The sequence below is a fragment of the Phoenix dactylifera genome, chromosome 11 (assembly GCF_009389715.1).
Source record: "Phoenix dactylifera cultivar Barhee BC4 chromosome 11, palm_55x_up_171113_PBpolish2nd_filt_p, whole genome shotgun sequence".
Classification (NCBI taxonomy): Eukaryota; Viridiplantae; Streptophyta; class Magnoliopsida; order Arecales; family Arecaceae; genus Phoenix; species Phoenix dactylifera.
In genome coordinates, this window is record NC_052402.1 from 26,870,958 (window position 1) to 26,891,920 (window position 20,963).

The 20,963-nt window shown below is 38.6% G+C and overlaps 1 protein-coding gene across 2 annotated transcripts in view; it reads left to right on the forward strand.

Moving 5' to 3' along the window:
• Positions 1–408: 408 nt before the first annotated feature.
• LOC103718964 (7-methylguanosine phosphate-specific 5'-nucleotidase A) overlaps positions 409–20,963 on the forward strand; it is a 28,089-nt gene continuing 7,534 nt past the window's right edge. The window contains exons 1-6 of one of the 2 annotated variants that reach the window (XM_039131989.1): positions 409–969; positions 1,066–1,126; positions 1,211–1,343; positions 14,394–14,517; positions 20,032–20,088; positions 20,191–20,287. In XM_039131989.1, the coding sequence (XP_038987917.1) occupies positions 592–969; positions 1,066–1,126; positions 1,211–1,343; positions 14,394–14,517; positions 20,032–20,088; positions 20,191–20,287 (850 nt within the window). In that variant the 5' untranslated portion in view covers positions 409–591. The remainder of the gene's footprint in view (positions 970–1,065; positions 1,127–1,210; positions 1,344–14,393; positions 14,518–20,031; positions 20,089–20,190; positions 20,288–20,963) is intronic. The other variant, XM_008807988.4, reaches the window with a different exon arrangement.

Sequence of the window (20,963 nt, forward strand, 5' to 3'; positions counted from 1 at the left end):
GGCTCGATTACATCCAGAGTTTGCTAAGAGCTGTCTTGTCTCGATTTTGATTTTGTTCTTAACTTTGATGCTTCTTCGTTCCTGTCAACTAAATGCAGCAGTAATATTCTTTTAGTTGCATCACATCAATTTTGAGACATCGTATACATATCTCTTACCACATACCTCTAGTACTAAACTACTTATATCAGTACATGTAGAAAAGAACATAAATCGGTAACTAGACAACAAGAAGAAACCCAAACTAAATGGAAGAAATCTGAAGCCATACGATGATGATATTTTCACAAGCTTTATATTAACATATTATTTCTCCTTGTTCATTCACAAGGATAAACAAATAGTGCTTGCATCCAACAAAAATTTATTCTGTCCCAATTTTTTTTTTCTTTTTTCTTTTGAAATGCTTTTAGCGGCGGGAGAGCTCTGCGGTGGGCAGTATAATTTGTTTGTTATTGTCAGTCTGATTCCATTTCGTACTGTTTCTGCCGTACAACAATACCATTTTGTGAATCAAAAAACTGAAAAATACAAATAACTACACTCCTGGTATGATACCATTTTGCCTTATCTATCCGCCCGGCCCATCTCATGAGGCGGCCCGGAGGATTGCGTTCCATCAACGGTACGGTAGGCTTCATCCTCCTCGAAGGCGGCCTTCTCCTCCACCGTCCCCTCCGAGCCAGTCTCCACTCTCGTGCCAAAGCCTTCCCTCGGCCCTTATTCCCTCGTCTCCTCTCTCACGCATTTCCGCATCAAACTTTCGCTCATCTTTCCCCCATTCCCTCCCCCCCTGCTTCCTCTAGGGTTTGCTCTTGTCGGCACCGGTGCTCCTGTTCCAAAACTCTTAGACCGAGAGAAGGATCCAGAGATCCCACTGCCATGTCTTCGGAGGTCGTGATCCAAGATCCAGAATCATTGGAGAAGAAGAAGGCCGCGATCCGGAATGCCGGCACGAGCAAGCTCCAGGTGCTTTTTTCCGTTTTGTTTTGTTCTGGTAATCCTTTTTGTAATCATTTCAGTATCAAGTTATCTGATCTTTGGTTTCTTTTTGACTTGTTTTAGGTGATTGCTGATTTTGATGGTACGCTTACACGGTATTGGATCGATGGTTGCCGCGGCCAGAGTATGTCTCTTCTCCATTCAGTGAAAAAATGTGTTCAGAGTTTAACGGGTTTGGTTTTGATTATTCTTTTGTGTTTTGGAGTAGGCAGCCATGGCTTGTTGCAGCAGGGGAACCCGGAATATGATGCCAAGAGGCAAGCATTGTATGAATACTATCACCCATTGGAGTACTCACCCACAATACCCATTGAGGAGAAAACAAAGCTAATGGAGGAGTGGTAGATGCAAACTTGCTTCACATACCCTTAGATTGATTATCTTCCCTATCGTATTAATAGTTCGATTTTCTATCAATGAGAGGAAATCTGCCAATTGGTTATGGACTAGATCGGCTAGATTAACTTTCGCACGGTTGAAGTTCTTCTTGCCTGTTTTCAATTTCCTTAAATATGGATGGCCATCAATTGTTTTATGGATAAAATAGATTTGACATCACATGCATTAATGTAGTTGGTACTTCTGCTACAAGTGTACCTCAAAGAGCTCGGGTGACTAACCCTTATTTAAATTTGTGTGCATGTTGACTTGTAGTTTTTATGCGTGTGTGCATATGTTAACTAAGTGTCATTGGCTTGTACTAAAAGATCTACCAATATTTAGGATCATGCCCCATATTATACATGTAGGGAGCATCCATGTAGGATTATGACTATTTTTGTCGTTTTCTCAACTAGCATGCACAACCCCTATTGTTATATGAATAATATTAAACTAATTTCATGCTAACTTTTCTTCCCTGAAGAACATAATTTACTCATATGCTTTGTGTCTCTGTCTCCAATTTTTTTGAAGAAGGAAGCCACACCTCACAATGTAGGAACTTGTTTGAGTCATTTTCTAGTTTCTCTTAATTTGGAGTCTGGTGACTAATTTTTTGGATAATTGAAACTATAATCATCATTTTAATTACATACCTTCAGAACTATAGTTGGTCTGGCTATAGGTCTATATAAAGAAGGTCTGGCTATAGGTCTATATAAAGAAAAGCAAATTCTTGGGTGCAATATTCAGTTCGCCATGTCTATGTAAATCTTCATATCTTTAAATTTTGACACCATTCACTTATTCTTTCACAAATCATGATATCAAATGCATCCAACAGAATATTTCATAGTCGAAGTCTAAGTTTACAAAACTTGACCTTAATCCTTGGTTTGCCACAATATTTTTCTTCTCCAATTTAGGTAACCTCAAAACAGTAGTGGTTCTGGCCATAGTTCTATAAAAGAGCAAATAGTTGTGTTTGCAATATTTAGTTCACCATGTCTATGCATATCCTTGCATCGTCGCATTGTTCACTTGTTATCTTCTTTCAGAATTCATGATTTTCAATGTGTTCATAGAATGATAGGAATATCTGACTGTTCAATGCCAATTTTTTGTGACTTGTTCTTCTAATCAAGTTTTTTCAATATTGTTATTCTTGCCACATGCATTTTAGTTGTGTTTGCAATATTTAGTTCACCATGTCTATGCATATCCTTGCATCATCACATTGTTCACTTGTTATCTTCTTTCAGAATTCATGATTTCCAATGTGCTCATAGAATGATAGGAATATGTGACTGTTCAATGTCAAGTTTTTGTGACTTGCTCTTTTAATCAAGTTTTTTCAATGTTATTATTCTTGCCACATGCATTTTAGTTGTGTTCGCAATATTTAATTCACCATGTCTATGCATATCCTTGCATCGTCGCAATGTTCACTTGTTATCTTCCTTAAGAATTCATGATCTCCAATGTGTTCAAAGAATGATAGGAATATGTGACTGTTCAATGCCAAGTTTTTGACACTTGCTCTTCTAATCAAGTTTTTTCATTATTATTCTTGCCACATGCATTTGTGCTACCATTCCTGCGCTTAATAGAAGAGGCATGATATTTTTTTTTGAAGACGTATGCTTTATAAAAGTTAAAAGCTCCCAATAATGTGATTATATATCACCTTTGACAGCTCTTTCATATTATGTTTGGATAAGAAAGTCTCATTCTTAGAAAATTTGGTAAAGCTAGCATTTTCTATCTGTTTGGATGCTTTGAGTCCACTATATGGCTTGAAAGTGCCAAAAGACATCAGTGTCTGTCTTTCCATATGAGGTGAAAAGCAACATGAGCACAGGAGCACTCAAAGCTTCTCAATAGTATCAAACATTGAACTCCAATGCAAGGGCCTCACAAACAGTAGTTGTCTATATGATTTTCAAGTTGATCATATTAACTCAAGGATGAATAGCTGTCATATTTCAGGATGGTGCTTCCCAGTTTTTCAGCATAATGCCCAGTAATTGGTTTCATTGTATATGGAATGACGTCATGTCATCACGTACATCTTCCCTCATTCTTGGATGTTGATCAAGAACCATCTTGTCATTCTTTCCATGTGCAGTCTTCACTACAGATATATCCTAAAAAGCCTTGTGTTTGTGCAACTTACAAGTTTCCAAACTCATTTTTTACTGCACACTTCTTATGTTTCTTGTAGTAATACTTGAAGTGAATCTGAATTCTCAGTCAAATATCATGAGGAGTGATCTTCAACTTTTGTGAAGGGCAGAATCTTCTAATCCAAGAGCTTCATTGTGATCCCAGTAAGGCCTAGGCTTGTCTCATCAGCTGGTTATAAATTACATGCAAGATAGGGAACAGGAAATTACTGAGACTTCAGCAAATTCTGGCCATGTAGACTGTGGATAAAAAAATATTAGAAATTAAGATAAATGGGCACACCCCTCCAAAGCCCCTTGGTGGGGACACAGACCACCGTTTCCAGCATGTGTATAGGCGTCGCCGGTGTGCATAGCATTTTGGCTGCCCTAGTTTTATTTTCTTGTGTATTTTCATTTATTTATTATGTATTTTCGTCTTTTGTTAGTTGTTGGCTTGTTATGACTGTATTTAGCTATTGTAGTGAACCATGATGTTGTTGGATCATGGGTAGTTACATGATCATTTGTGGGGATCATGGGTAGTTGCTTAGGGGGCTATATATGGAACCCCCATGTCTTCTGTTGTGGGTAGAGTATTTTTAATGAAAAAGACTTGTCTTTGGCATCTGGTGGACTCCAGAACCCCTCTTCCTCCTTTCCCTTCTTATTTTTTTTCCTAAATCACCTGTCCCGCATCAATTGGTAGACTCCAGAAGCCCTCTTCCTCCTTTCCCTTCTTATTTTTTTCCTAAACCATCTGTCCCGCATCAGTTTGGTATCAGAGCAAACAAGGGCTTTGCCTCTATGCCAACGCCCTGATCCTGTCTGTCTATTTCCCTCCCCTTCCCTTTCTCTACCATTTTCTTGGCTGCAGTGGGACAGACTACAAAAAAAAAATCCCTTTGCTATCTCCTTGTTTCCGAAAACTCCCACAGAAGTTTCACCCTGCGTATGGCGGAGCAGCGCCGGATTTCTGGATTCAGGTGGGCGCACGAGATTTACGCTGTACCCCGACCACCACGGACGCCGGAGCGCCTTGAAGGACCACGCATAACTCGTGTGACCAAAAAAGGAAGGAGCCTCGCCTCCTTTTTTTCATCTCTGTCTCTCAGTTCCGCCGTAGCAGCCGCAGACCCCACTCACAGAGAAGAGATCCGGGGAGAGAAACGTTGCTTGGAGCGGGAGGCCGGCCGCCGTCCACCACTGCAGGCCACGGGATCCACTCTGCAGCAGTAGCCACAGAGTCCGGAACCACCTCCCGAAACTGTCGGGAGGTTGAAGGAGCACTGGTTAACGGGTAAGTCCCTCACCTGTTACCCAGTTTCTTAGCCCGGATCCACTCTAAAAAAAAAAAGAAAAAAAAGAGAAAAAAAGAGAAAAAAAAGAAAAAAAAGCACGTGAGTTGCACGTGCCCCAACCCACGTGAGGCACACGTGCTCCATCGCACGTGAGTTGCACTAGTTAGTCAAAAAAAAAAAAACTGTGTACCTTTCTTCCCCGAGAACTCCATCGCAGAGCCGCCGCCGGCAAGCCGCAGCACCGCCTCCTTGCCGACGAACAACGCTGCCGAGCTCCTCTGCACGCTGTGCCGCTTCAGTCCTCGCCGCGCCGCTGCGTCGCAGCTTCACCCCACCCCGCCACCTCTTTCTTACCGCTGTTTCGGTCACACCGCCACCTCCCCCTTCATCTTCTCCGCTGCCTCCACCCTCCACCAACCTTCGAGTCCACCCTGTTCTTCTCCCTCCCAGCTCACTGAGATCTTCTCCCTCCCATACCTCATCCCTAAAAACCCTAATCCCCTTTCTTCTTCTCCCTCTCATCTCACCGAGACCCCTTCTTCCTCTGTGCTGCCACCCCCGATTTCCGTCGCCGCCTCCGCCCACGTCGTTTCGTCACTTCCATCACCCCCAAACGAAGATCTCCTCCCTCAACGGACTTCGTCTTCTCTTTCTCTCGCCCGGTGTCTCCTCCCTCAGAGTGTTTTTTTCCCACTGCCCTAAGGGATCCGAAGCCACTCCAGAAGCTTCGGGTCCTTTCTATAGTATTCTGCTCGGGCGAGTGGGCCGACTTATCAGCCATTGGCCCATTTTCACTTGGGCTCAAGTGAGTCCTTGGCCCATTGCCTCGCAGACCAGGCTTTCAGGCTTCTACAGTTGGATCTAGACCCTGCAGCGTGTTGGGCTTCCACAACAATACCCGCAGTCAGCCGTCTTCCAGCAACTTCTTCTACAAATCGTCGGGTTTCGGTTCTGCATCCTGCACTTTGACGTCCAAACTCTTCCACTAACTCAGATCTGTAAGAAAAAGGTCGTATCTTTTCTTTAAATAATTTTTCAGCCTTTCCCTATAAACTAGTTTATCTTTAGATTGTTATTGCTTTCACTTCATGTTGTCGGTTTGAGATAGGACCTTAACTTTATAAGAGCCTGTGCCCCTTGAAAACACATATTGAGCCTTACAAATTATCTTCAAATCCTCAAAAGGCAACTAGGAAATTTTACTTGAATCTGGTGAAACCTTAATCGATTTGAAGAACCCCACTTTTATTAGATTACCCTGCGAAGAATTTTGCATGACCCAGACCAAGGTTGGCAGTATCTAAGGTCCTGATATTTAGTTATCACTTACGCAAATTTGAGAGCCACCAAGACTCTGACATAAGCCTTTTAGTCAAAATTGTTGATTTTAATCTGAATGCTATTTTTATATCTAGGAATTTTTGTATTCTAGAGCATGACAACTCGCAGCGGTACATCTTACTCACATGAGATGTCTACTAACCCAAATCAACAGGTGTTAGATGCCATAGCAGCATTAGAAACCAGATTAGGGGCAAGGATCACTGACCTTGAAACTAGGCTGAACACCCGCTTGACTTTGGCTGAAAATTCAATCACCAACCTCCAAGTTACTCACAACGATGGAGCGTCTGAACTTGGTGAGTTTAAACCGCCCCGCCCCAGAGGCCTTGGGCAACAACACCAAAGGGACTATCTAAGAGCGCGTGAGACACCAGATGAGCATGTAATGCACAGTATTAAGATCGATGCACCAAGTTATGATGGTCGTCTCGACCCAAAAATCTTCATTGACTGGCTCGCTGATATGGACCATTACTTTGAATGGTATAATCTATCTGAAGATCGCAGAGTTCGTTTTGCAAAAATAAAGCTCACTGGTCTCGCAAAGTTGCATTGGAACACAATAGAAAATATGCTTGCTAGAGCTAGGCAACCCCCTGTGGTACAATGGGATGAAATGAAGGAGAAGTTAAAAGAAAAATATCTCCCAACATCCTATAAGAGTCGCCTGTTAGATCAGTGGCAAAGACTGATTCAAGGAAACAAACCTGTGTCTGAGTACATCGCTCGCTTTGATGAATTCTTCATGCGATGCCATGCACGCGAGAGTGTGGAATTGACCCTTTCTAGGTTTAGGTCCGGATTGCGAGATGACTTACAAAAAGAGCTTATTCTACGCGAGGTCAATTCATTAGAACATGCTTATACTAATAAGACAACCTTTAGGCGATTTGATCTTAAGGAGGCCAATCATAAGTTCACCGACGATAGTCAAACTAACACTTGGAGTAAGCCTAATATTAGAAATCAAGCGATAGAGTCTCCAAAAATTAATGATCAAAAGAATAAGGGAATTTTAAGTGAACCACCCAAAATTTCTCGAGATCAGTGTTACAGATGTTTTGGTTTTGGGCATAGAGCTAGTCAATGTCCTACTAAGAAAACACTGGTCATCGAAGAAGATAGAAATGATGAAGAGGATGAGTTGGTCTATGAACCAAAGATAGACCCTGAAGAGTCAGATGAAGGTGAGGAACACGGCTCACTTGAGGGTTCCACTCCTTTAGGCGTAGTTAGGTGTGTCCTTACACAACCTAAGCAAGAAGATGATGACTGGAGGCGTCGATCCATATTTTACACTTATATCAAATGTGGCGAGCATAGCTGCAAGGTTATCATCGACAGTGGAAGTAGTGTCAATGTTGTATCCACAAGAACTGTCAAGAAGCTACAGTTAAAGACAGTGCCTCATCTTAACCCTTATAATGTATCTTGGGTGGATAAAACCGCTATACCAGTCACTGAGCATTGTCTAGTCCAAATCAACTTTTCTGAATATAATGATAAGGTCTGGTGTGATGTTATTTCCATGGACGTTGGACACATCATTCTTGGTAGACCGTGGTTTTATGATTTGGATGTGACCATTTATGGCAAATCCAATTCCTGTTCGTTTGTTCACCAAGAAAAGAAAATTCGACTAAACCCTTTGCCTCCTCGGCCTTCTATTGCTGGAAAGAAGGATGTGAAGGTTGAAAAGCGCCTTCATATCATTAGTCCTAAGGAATTTGAGAAGGCAGCAGCCCAAGAATCCATATTCATTGTGTTAGTGTCCAAAGAAGTTGTTCCTGATTTTCAAATAGATTTTCCGAAGGAAGTTCATCATGTTCTAGAAGAATTTAAGGATCTCTTTTCTGAGGATCTTCCTGATGAACTTCCCCCCATGCGTGACATTCAGCACGCCATAGACTTGGTCCCAGGGGCGACTCTCCCGAACTTGCCTCATTATAGACTCAATCCGATTGAACACGCTGAATTGAAACGGCAAGTTGATGAACTACTCCAAAAGGGGTTCATCCGAGAGAGTCTTAGCCCGCGTGCAGTGCCTGCACTTCTAACGCCCAAAAAAGACGGCACTTGAAGAATGTGTGTAGATAGCAGGGCAATCAATAAGATAATGGTTAAATATCGATTTTCAATGCCACGATTGGATGACATGCTTGACATGATGGCAGGTGCCACTATCTTCTTCAAAATTGACCTTAAGAGTGGTTACCACCAAATCCGTATCCTCCCTGGTGATGAATGGAAAACAGCTTTCAAAACCAAGGATGGATTATACGAGTGGCTAGTCATGCCTTTTGGGTTGACAAATGCACCTAGCACATTTATGCGAATTATGACCCAAGTGCTAAGACCTTTCATGGAAAAATTTCTTGTAGTCTATTTTGATGATATCTTAATTTATAGCAAAAACAAGGAACAACACCTTGAACACCTATGTTTGGTCTGCAATTCACTAAGAAAAGAAAGCCTATATGCGAACCTTAAGAAGTGTTCATTTATGACTGATCGTGTAATCTTCTTAGGGTTTGTTGTGTCTTCTGAGGGTGTTTCAGCAGACCCACAGAAAGTCCAAGCTATTCTTGAATGGCCCGAGCCTACTACATTATTTGAGGTGCGAAGCTTCCACGGCCTAGCCACCTTTTATAGGAGGTTTATCAAAAATTTAGTAGGATCACTGCCCCGATTACGGATTGTATCCGGAAAGGTGAATTTCATTGGACCGTTGCGGCTTCAAAGGCATTCCGTAAGATCAAGACTAGAATGACAGAAGCCCCAGTAATGCGCCTCCCCGATTTCACTAAAGTTTTTGAAATCTCTTGTGATGCATCTGGTATAGGTATAGGTGGTGTCTTAAGCCAAGAAAAATATCCTATCGCATACTTCAGTGAGAAGCTAAATGATGCCAAACGAAATATTCCACCAATGACAAAGAATTTTACGCAGTTGTCCAAGCGCTGCGTCACTGGCGTCATTATTTGTTACCTCAAGAGTTCGTATTATATTCCGATCATGAAACTTTGAGGTACTTGAATTTCCAGAAACGATTGAGTTCACGACATGGAAAGTGGGCTGAATTTCTTCAAGAATACACCTTCGTGTTATGTCATAAAGCGGGAATTGACAACAAGGCAGCTGATGCCTTAAGCCGACGTGTAGCATTACTCTTGTTAGTCAGCATAAAGGTTACTGGATTTGATCGTATGATTGCTGATTATGCAACTTGTCCGGACTTCGCTGAGATCTATGCTAGTGTGTTAGAAGGTCACACCAGGGACAATAGTGACTACCTTGTGGTTGAAGCTTTCCTGTTCCGAGGAAACAAGCTGTGTATCCCTCAAACATCCTTTAGAGATTTTCTTGTTTGGGAACTCCATGCGGGAGGAATAGCTGGCCATTTTGGTAGAAATAAGACCATTGATATGGTCGAACAAAAATTTTATTGGCCTAGTTTAAAATGGGATGTCGCGAAAATTGTTAGTCAGTGTCGTACTTGTCACTTATCCAAACAACGCAAACAAAACACTGGCTTATATACCCCCCTTCCTGTCCCAGACCGTCCTTGGCAGGACATTAGTATGGATTCGTGCTAGGGCTGCCAAAGACTAGAAGTAAGCATGATTCCATTCTCGTGGTAGTGGATCGGTTCTCTAAGATGGCACATTTTCTGCCCACTTCCAAGACTTCTGATGCCTCCAAAGTTGCGAGGATCATCTTTGATGAGGTCGTTAGGCTCCATGGGCTTCCAAAATCGATAGTGACTGATAGAGATGTCAAATTTGTTAGTTATTTTTGGAAGACCCTCTGAAATTTTATGGGTACAAAGCTTAAATATTTTACAACCTATCACCCTCAGACAGATGAACAAACTGAGGTGGTCAACCGCAGTCTAGGAAACCTTCTACGATGTTTAGTGGGTGACCACTCGGGTAATTGGGATCTTCTCCTATCCACAACTGAATTTGCCCACAATAGTTCTGTGAATAGGACCTCTGGTTTGAGCCCTTTCGAAATTGTCTTAGGCTATGTTCCGCGAAAACCTGTTGATCTTATCCCAGTAGCACCTAACAATCGAATCTCTAAGACCGCTGAGTCTTTTGCGCAATACATGCAAAATTTACATAAAGAGATTAATAAGAAAATTGAAAACAATAATGCGAGATATAAAATGGCTGTTGACTTACGTCAACGTTATCAAGAATTTCGAGTGGGTGATGATGTAATGATCAGAATCAGACCTGAACGGTTTCCACCAGGAGCCGTTAGGAAATTGCACGCCCGAAGTATGGGTCCATACAAAATTCTGAAACGGGTTGGACCTAATACATATGTGGTGGATATTCCAAGTGATTTTGGGATTAATCCAGTTTTTAATGTAGAAGACTTAGTTGCCTACCGAGGTCCGACAACTATTCCTGCAGATCTATTCAATGAGCCTGACACTGACCCCACATCCAATTTTGAGAATATATCTCCTGCTCCTGCCTTGCCTCCTGTACCTTTTTCTCCGCAGATCACAGACATAGTGGAACAGATTTTGGACGATCAGATTGTTAGTACGCAGAACGGTGGTTATCAGCGATATCTGGTCAGATGGCATGGTCGACCTCGATCAGATAATACCTGGATCAGCAGAGATGAGCTTCAACGACTTGCTTCAGACCTGTTGGAGCATTACCAGACATCCGTTTCGCCAGAGGCGAACTCTTCTCAGCCGAGGGGAGTTGGTGGGGACACAGACCACCGTTTCCAGCATGTGTATAGGCGTCGCCGGCGTGCATAGCACTTTGGCTGCCCTAGTTTTATTTTCTTGTGTATTTTCATTATTTATTATGTATTTTCGTCTTTTGTTAGTTGTTGGCTTGTTATGACTGTATTTAGCTATTGTAGTGAACCATGATGTTGTTGGATCATGGGTAGTTACATGATCATTTGTGGGGATCATGGGTAGTTGCTTAGGGGGCTATATATGGAACCCCCATGTATTCTGTTGTGGGTAGAGTATTTTTAATGAAAAAGACTTGTCTTTGGCATCTGGTGGACTCCAGAACCCCTCTTCCTCCTTTCCCTTCTTATTTTTTTTCCTAAATCACTTGTCCCGCATCAATTGGTAGACTCCAGAAGCCCTCTTCCTCCTTTCCCTTCTTATTTTTTTTCCCTAAACCACCTGTCCCGCATCACCCCCCCTCCATCCCCCCTCTCCTACCCCTGCCTCCACCCTTCCTCTCCACACTCTTTTGATTGGCCAACCTAAGATTAGTTGTGTGCCTTTTCATAATCAAGGCCCAAAACTCTCTCACAAAAACTAGATTGAAATGGAGAGAAGGAACAATGTGAGGTGCAAAAAGGCTCATACAAACTGAGGTCAAGTGGAGAGAATGCATGTACATTATCAGATTTGTGGTCATGTTCAAATTGGTCCAGGATCAAGTCTGGAGTATGCCTATTTCTTCTGGCTAAATCCAGAATGGCCCAGTTTTGTTTCATGTTCAGACCAATATTATAGGGTAAATGTAGATAACTGTTATGCATATAAAAAGTTCTGATGTGAGGTGACATAACTGATGCACCTTATTTTTTTCTTTTGGTCTCATGACTGATGCTTCTTGCGCAGTAAAGATCACCATATTTTGAGCTTTACATAATATTATCAAAAGAATATCCTCTCCTGCCATTTAACCAAATTTATAATTCAAAAACAATTGGTTTGCAGGACTTTGATACTGTGGGCTTGAAGCAACAAGTAAATTTGTATTCGGACAGTATCAACTGTTGGCCTCTCAGCAAGTTCTGCATGCTTATTATTAGTGTGTAAAGGCTGTAAACTTTTATATAGAATAATGCAATATTTAGTTTGATCTATTATAAGAATTTCTTCCTGAAAGTTCATAGACCCTTCAATTACCTTTTGATTTGTTTGGTTGCTGGATTATGAGGAAAATGGGACAGTTATAAAACTGTGTTTTTAGATGCTGTAGCTATAGTCGTTACACAGTGTTGTAAAAATGTTATTTCTTCTTTTAATGTATGATGTTTAATTATTGTATAGATGGACTTGGATTTAGTTGTGGTGGTTGTGGTCTTGTGCAGACTCATTAGTAACAATTTCAATTTTTAGTAAGGTGGTGATTCCTATCAGCTTTTCTTTTTGTTTGCTGCAAGCCAAAGAGATCAAACTCTCTCTATATTTTGTGATATCTCTTTCTGTTCTTTCTCCTGTTTGGCTGCCAGACTCCTTCCCTTTTCTTTAATTGAAACTGCAGAAAGTTAATATATACTGTTACTGGAGAAAGTAGAAGAATGCTATGTGACTAGATTGGCTGCCTGTTGTGATAGCTAAGGAAATTATCGACAACAACTGGTGTTCTCCATGTTTCTTTTTTAAAAATTTTAGTAGTGTATGTAATGCATAATTTTTTTGACTCATGTTCTTTGCTAGTCAGTTGTATTCATATAAGGAGATACTTTTCGTGTTAAAACGTGAATGTCCATTCATCTATGAGAAGTCATGCTAGTTTTTACCACTTGATATGCTTAAGGCTGAAGCAGTATTTTTTGAAAAAGAAGATGCACCTTAGACGATTTGTTGCAATCATAACCTTTTTTTGTTATCTCCTTTGTCCTGAACTGATTAGTGCTTTTGGTTTCGCACTGAGCCCTTCAACCATTACACCTTGACAACCTAGTATATTTTCCCAAATAAAGTTGAATCTCACAATTTATCTATGTAAAAAAGGTGCGAAAGTGGAAGGAATAGGAGATAGTGTATGCCGAAGAATTAGGGGAAAAAGTAAACCAGATAGGATTCTTTTTGGTTGAAGAAAAAAGACAAAAGGAAGGAGAGGTAAAGAGGGGAGCATGTTAAGTTTAACTGGCTTTGGATATAGTGGCTTCACAAGGCACTAGATTTAATTTCAACAAAAGTCTGGTGAACACATGGCTTCCCACACCTGATCAAGTAACCTCAACTGCATTGGTAGCTCTTCTATGTAACAGCCATAAGAAATAACATGCTGTTATCTATGCATGCATTTATGCATATACATGTGTGCATGTCTATATGTATGCACGAATGTACACATGCACACGGAGAGAGAGAGAGAGAGAGAGCCCATTTGATTGCTGGAATGGGTGTAATTCCATGTAGCAGTAGGATGTATATGATAGTTATGTTTAATGTGTTCTAGCATTGGATCAGGAGAATGTAGGAGAATAAGCAGTTGGGTGGATGATTTTCACTGAAGGTCGATGGATGGGTTAGATGGGGTTAAAAAACTCGATTGGCTGTAACTGGTAGGTGACATAAATCAAATAGGTTCTTATTTATTTAAATGGAAATTCTTGTGTTTAAATCTTATCTAAGTAACATCATTGATATCTTCTTTAGAGCATATTTTGGTCAGTATACAGATACTCTGTAGTCTGTACCCATAATATCTCCATCCTATTTAACAATCCCCTGCTTTTCTTTCTCTTAAAACATATTTCTACCATAATTGACATTTTTTGCTTTCCCACTTCCTCAGAAATCTTATTTGATACCTACAAACTTTCTATCCTATTACTGTGTTTTTTCCACTCTCCTACTTCCATCTTCATTAATCTTCTCTTCATGAATGAATTACAGAATACCTTTTCCTCTTTCCTTGTCCATGAAAAAGGAGTTCATGGTATGCCTTTGATTTGGTAATTCAGTCCCAGTCAAATTATGAACTAAACATCATGAAATGGTTCTTCTTAAAGCTTCAACCTGTCCCGACTGAGTCGGAACCTAGTCACACAAATGTAGGACTCATTCTTTTCTCAGTCTTGTACTTATAAAAATCACATTTACTGAAGTTTGTTGCCATGATTACTTTTACCATCTTACAGATATTGTGATCTCAGTCCAATATAAGTAACAATTATTTCTTTTGATATTTGATTGTTGTTATGTTTTTGTAGTACCATTACAAAAATTAACTTATTTCCTGTGTGCATAGCTTGACTCTTTAAGCTTCTGAAGGCATTAGAAAGTTTGCTCAATATTCTCTATAAATTATTGCGTATTTGGTTTTTTTCCTAAGATCCTACGTATGTAAGCGAATCATGTCATTTTCTCCTTTGACTCTCAGTTAAATGCTATTTCCAAGTGAAATATATGCTTAAGCACCTAAATTTCTTGTCCTTAGTGAGTATGCTGTTTTCTTCACTGCAGGTGGGAGAAGACACATGGTCTTCTTATTGAGGGGGGTCTTACCTATGATGCAATAGAGAAATCTGTAGCTGGAGCTAGAATTGCTTTTAGAGATGGTGTCACTGAGCTGTTTGAGTTCTTGGAGGTAGTTTTTTTTTGTTTATAATCTGGGTACTTATATATTTGGACACATCTGCTGCCATGTTCAGTAAAACTTTAGCGGTGCTAGTTTCTGTAGTTGGTGTTTGAAACTAAAATTAAGTTTGCTAGTAGGTGTCTTGGTAGGAGAAGGGTTAAATATGGAGGGGCCCTCTTTATGAAATGGGTACAATTTGCATCACATAGAAATCATGGAACAGGTAGAAATTTAATTCCTTTACAGAACAATCAACAGCTATTCAGAAGTTATTCCCTAGTGTGACCTAAGGAATATTTCGAGATGCTTATGAGCCATAGTTTTGTTTCATCCAGGGACATTTATTCCGGTGCACTTAGGAAGTATCTGCAACCTTTTTTTACATTGCAGAAAATTTTCGCTCTCTACCAGCCAAAAGTTTAGCATGTAATCAGTCATGATCTTGTACTTCTTAAGAGAAAAAAAATCAGGCTCTATTGTTTAGGATTAATATCAAGCATGATCAATTTGGTTAGTTTAATAGAGAGAGGAAACACTAGAGAAATTTTTGATATTATGGTAATGAATGAATTTATGGGATATTAATTCCTTGAATTGATAAGAAGCAGATGCTACCTCCATCTTTGACTTTGCAAAATGGTCATAACTGAGGATCTTATTAATAAATATTGTAGAAATGAAGTCAAAGCATTTATTATGGTCTGAATATTATAACTTCATCTAGTAGATTTAACCTGGAAACCACATTCTAAGAAAATACAGTGATAACACTAAATGACTAAGAGTCCTTTCCACCCATCTGCAATCTTTATTCAGTGTTTCCTTCAACAAAATATTGATAAGCAAGGTCAAAAAGAGCATATCCAGTTCTTGATTTCCTGTTTTAGTTAATCAAAGCATCTTATATTAAACATAATTTGTGGAAGCTGTTGCCAAAAAAAATGAAGTAGATGGAAGTCCTTGTGCAGTGCCTTTGTTAAAAATTTGAAATAAATTTGCAGCTAAATAATCCCTAATAACTGATTTTGATGGACCTAGACTCTCGCCAACAGTGTTGCAAAAAAGATATAAAGAAGAGACAGTAAAGAGAATGAACTAAGTCATAAACCAAAATAATACATAATGGATTTTTCTGTTTGCTAGGAAAATAATAGTTTTTCATTATAAAACCTTTTTTTTTTAACAGTCTATGAAACAAGAAAGCAAATTGGATTGCACTTTGTGAACTGCTTCTCTATGCTTTTAAGTTTTAACCATTTAACTATGTAAATGTACCCATAAATTAGCAACATCTTCAAATCTAACATGAACAGGGTGTTTTCATTAGACAACTAATTAGACTAACTTCTGTACTACTCCTAGAAGTTTAGGACTCTTATGGTGAAACTAACAAACTACAAAAAAGTTGGTTCTAAGGTTTTTCATGTGCCCAACTTGATGGCCTGGCAAGTGCCAACAGAACAATTATATCAAATCAATGCAATGGCTATGCAAAAGTACATAATAGTAGTCATATAATTAGTCAGTGAATTTGTGGAATGCGAGATAGATATGGCATCTAGTTAGAATATATTGGCTATGAAGTTGTTCTTGTGGTCGAATTGATAAACCTGCTCCGCTCCCCATAGGGTGGATTTCTTTCTTCCATTTCCTCAATCCTTTGATATGCATTACCTTATATGTTTCATCATCATTTGTGACTAGAATCTATATTTTAGTCATGCTAGTCCTTGCTGCTTGGCACGTACTGTGCCAGTCTAGTACTGACATTTAGCACTAGTTGGCATGGCACCAATATAATCCTTTGTTAACATTTTTTTGATTATTTTTGGAATTCTTTTTTATCTTTTTGGAATAGCTCAGCACATATGCTCTCATAGCATGATATGGTATGGATGTATCTTGTCATCAGAGTGACCAGCATGCACCCCAGTACTAGCTTTTAAAACTTTAACTTATCATTTGTATGAACTTGTTCATTTAAGGCTTTGGCATCATCCCTTGTTCTCAAAACTGAAGATAACAGCATATAGTATTGGACTTCCGTATTTGTCATAGCAATCAGCAGGATTTTGTTGTCTGTCTGACAGAGGGCTATTTAAATCTCTTTTATCATACCAACTATCAAGGTGATTTTTGTGAGTTAGCTCCATCAGGTGTCTAATACAATAATAATATTATCCATTTTGGTTTCCTTCACCTCCTTTTGACTGATTTGCTGACACATTATTCTCATCAAAGATATTTTAACCTGAGGATGTCTTTAACTCTACCTGCTAAGAACTCTTAGCTACCCTAAACTTACTGTTAGCTCTCCCTCTCTGTATAACAGTTGGTTGTGAATTTTCAATTTAATTAATTTATTTAAAACATAAAAAAGGTTATAGGCCACGGACATGGATTACTAGGGGCCATATGAAAATAGCATCACATTCACTTGTATCAGAATTACTTAAATCACATGGGTGATTATAAACCTCCCATTATAAAGAATTTTCCTTGCTCTGATCATGATGAGTATGACTTTTCAAGGTAATCCTAAAGAGTCGTGCAAGAATACTCGTGTCAACTTTGCCTTAAATGTAATAAATTTGTAACCATGTTAACTTTAAGACCGACATTCATAGCTTCTCTTATGTGATCTTTTAAACCCCTCCTATACCTTAAGGATCAGTATGTAACAAGTACGATTATCAAAAATGTTTAAATTAGGGAAGTAACTGAGCCGATCTTAGGTCTGAGCAAGCTTGCTTTGAAATTAATTTCAACCTCAATTTGGCTTAATTTCCAGCCAAGCTGAATATGAGCCTAATTAGCCTGCTTGATAATCCTAAATAGAGCTGAAATCAATTCAAGCTTGAAGCATGCTTGGTTCAAGCCTGAATAATTTTTTTTGTTTCAAAGAATAAAAAAGTACACTAGTTAAAGCTTTAATACAAATACATATGTATGTATGAATCTATGTATGTGTACATATAAAATACAAAAATATTTGGTTCTTAATTAGCCTGATTGGAGCGGGTAGATTTTTGGCTTGGCTTGAAATTAATTTCAAGCTAATTTCAAGCCTGTTTTGCTGGTTCAAGCTTCATTTTTTAGCTCTGAACTGAGCTGGATTTGAGTTTTTCTGAAGTTGAGCTCGTGGCAAGCTTGGCTTGCTCAGTTTGTTTGACAGCCCTGGGTTAAATGGTCATCAAATTCTTTTCCGTTGTTAAATCTTTCATCCTTATAACTGAAGCCTTGTTGTATAGTATATGATTAGTGATTCAAACTTTAAAAGTTAGGATGGGACGAAGATGTTATATTTGATTACTGAGGAGCCTAAAGGAGAAAAAGACTGTCCGCCACCAAGCAACGGAGCTGTTTTTCTTTTCTTTTCTTTTTTTTGGTGGGGGTGATCTTTCTTCACCAAACTGGCTATTGAATGGGTTGTTAACCATGAGAAAATATACTTGGTTGATGCTAGGAAGAAAGAATACTCCAATTGTTTTTAGCATATTATATTATGGTTATGGAATGTTTGAATTATAAAAACACAATCTAACTACTTCATGATGTATCTAATATATTTATAGCTAATTTATAACAAAAAATTGCATGCATAATAAATTTCAGTTCATATCACTAGATCAATTTTAAATTGTTAAGCAGCTTATTAGTACTTTTAACCAAGGTTTGCAGTACTGAGTGTACCATACTATACCGATACCTAACCAGTACACAGTCTCATACCATACTGACACTTGATACGCTTCGCCATCTCATAGCATACCGCGTACCAACACTATAATGGGTTGGTACCTGTACGGAATCTGGTACTTAACCTTGCTTAAGTATACAGTTATGTCAACAGGTTTGGTGCAGCTGGTTGTCACCTTGAAGTGTCATCCATAGCTCTCAAACTGAAACCCAAATGCTTCAGCTTTGGCCAAAACCGATATCAAACCAGGCTAACTTTGGCATTTCAGCAAAAAATAACCTATAGAAACATCATTGTACATATGAACTATGTAGGCCATTTTTTTGTCATCTCTTCATTTCTTTTAATCCTGGATGCATTTTCTCTGGATTAAGCATTGATTTTGCAGGTTTGAGAAGATATAGAAGACTGCAACATTACATCTCAAAAGAAATTAAGAGAATAATTTTCCACATAGATTTGGCTATTCTAAAATTCAAATTTCCTATGCATCTATGTTGTTGCATGTTTCATTGTACTATAAAAATGATATTCATACTTTGAGGATGATTTTCTAATAGTAATCTTTTAGAAGAATTAAATTTTTGACTGTCTAATGCGGCCTGAACAAAATGATACAGCTAAATGTCCGAAACAACATTACATTCTTTTTAAATATTATTTTCTTTGATTAGTTTACCGTTTTTGTTATTTTTGAATATTTTCCTAGTTTTAACTGATCTTCTTTGTTTTGACTGTTGAAGCTGAAGATGGCACCGCCAAAACAATGGAATTTAAATTATTTTCCAAAGATCTTCATACTTGCTACCATATTCTAGAATACCAATTCATATGGTGCCCAAATGGTTATCTGTCTTATGAAGAAAATGATTCAAAATATTTTGGTATTCATTGTTTTTCCAGTTCTGGTATGATACATGTATTGTGATCCACATGTTTATTTGGGTTTCTCCCAGTAAATTCTTACTAATTAGGAAACTTTCAGACTTAACCATCCAATAATTAAATATTTAAGCTAGTGTGTCCCTGTCACACCCTTCCAGAGAATGTTCTAATTGGTTACAACTTGCATGAAATCCATGATAAGGTTGAGTGCATCACTTGCGCAGAGGTCTTGAAGGTACCTAGCCCTGTGTTTATTTGCTTTCCTTGCTGAATGGAAGGCAATTTTTTGGAGATTATGTGTGCAGATTTGACAGAGCCTACTGCTTCATGAGCCCAAATTTTGTCAAGTGTTGGAGACCACATTGTCGCTCATGCCTTTGTAGTTCTCCAAAATCCTGGAGTCCACGTGCTACTATCATGATTCAACTGAGTTTCTTCATCTTTTAATGAGTTTTTATTACTACTTTTCTATGAAACATTCTACTTCAAAGATCAGATCCATTTTTGAGGTAATCTATGCTCTAACAAAACTTAAATTATTTCCGTGGCATCCACCTTCACTATCATGATGTGATTAAGATTACATGTTGTTTTCAACCTACAGCATAGACTGCAGACAATTGTTCATTCCTGTGACTTTCCTCAAAAAGTAAGCTTTTCTTGATTCAAGTAAAAGAGAGTCCTGAATTTGTATCACATTAATTAAAATTTCATAGGCTAATTTAATAAATTGACCAATTCTCATCCATCTTATGCCTAAATGCCTAATGCTATGTTGTTTTTTCTTCAACAATTTTCCATGCTCTGTTGCTAAAGCCTATTCTTGCAAAAAATTTTCGCTTAGATAAGAAGAGAATTTCTGAATTGTAAAATGGAGAATAATTCATGCTAATTCTTTCTTAAAAAAAATCTAATGTGCTTTTATCAATAAAATGCAGGAGAAAGGTGTGCCTATCTTAATTTTTTCTGCAGGTCTTGCAGACATTATAGAAGAGGTCAGTTCATAACCTTCTGATCTTATTATATTTGCATAAAACTGGGTTCAAATTTTTGAAAGCGAAAATGATTGTCAGTTATTTCTTCTTGTATCTAACCAGGTCTTCAGACAGAAACTTCATAGATCTTTTAAAAACATCAAGATCGTTTCTAACAGAATGGTGTTTGATGAAAATGGCCGTCTTATGGCCTTTAGAGGTGTTCTTGAGCTCTCTGATATCTCTTTTTAATTCAAGTAGTTTTACAATCCTCAGGTTTTTGGCATGCAGAAATTTACTGTCTGGGTTTGCATTTCTTGAACTTGTTTTGACAAATTATAGATACTTGAATGCGTTTACTTCATCGATTTCTTATGGCAACTCAATTTTACAGTTTCAATAAAGGTTACATAGTTAAACTATTTGCAAGGGGAAAACATGCAATCTGACAAAGAAGGATTTCGAGAAAGTGTCAGTTATTAGAACTATCATGATAAATCTTTGATGAATAGGTAGAATATAACTAAGTGCGGAGAATTTTAGATTATTGGAGATGTATAAAAAAACAATTTAAACTACTTCTGAAAGTTACCAAAAACTGATTTTTTTTTTTTAAATTAAGACGAGATATGATCAAGAAAGCCTATTTCACACACAAAAAAAAACAGAAAAATCAATAACTTATTAGTATTTCAAGATTCTTGTGCTAGGTCAGGTACACCCAAGTGGGTCTCTTGGAAAAAATTAGTAAGAAAGCGCTCGGGAAGTGGGTGTGGGGAGGAGTTTCCAAGGAGATTCGGAAGCAGGTGTGGCATCTTAAATGGAATATTCCTGCTACTAAGTGGAGAATTTTGTGACCTTTTTGAACATATGTTGGTTCTTTCTGTAGGGTTCGC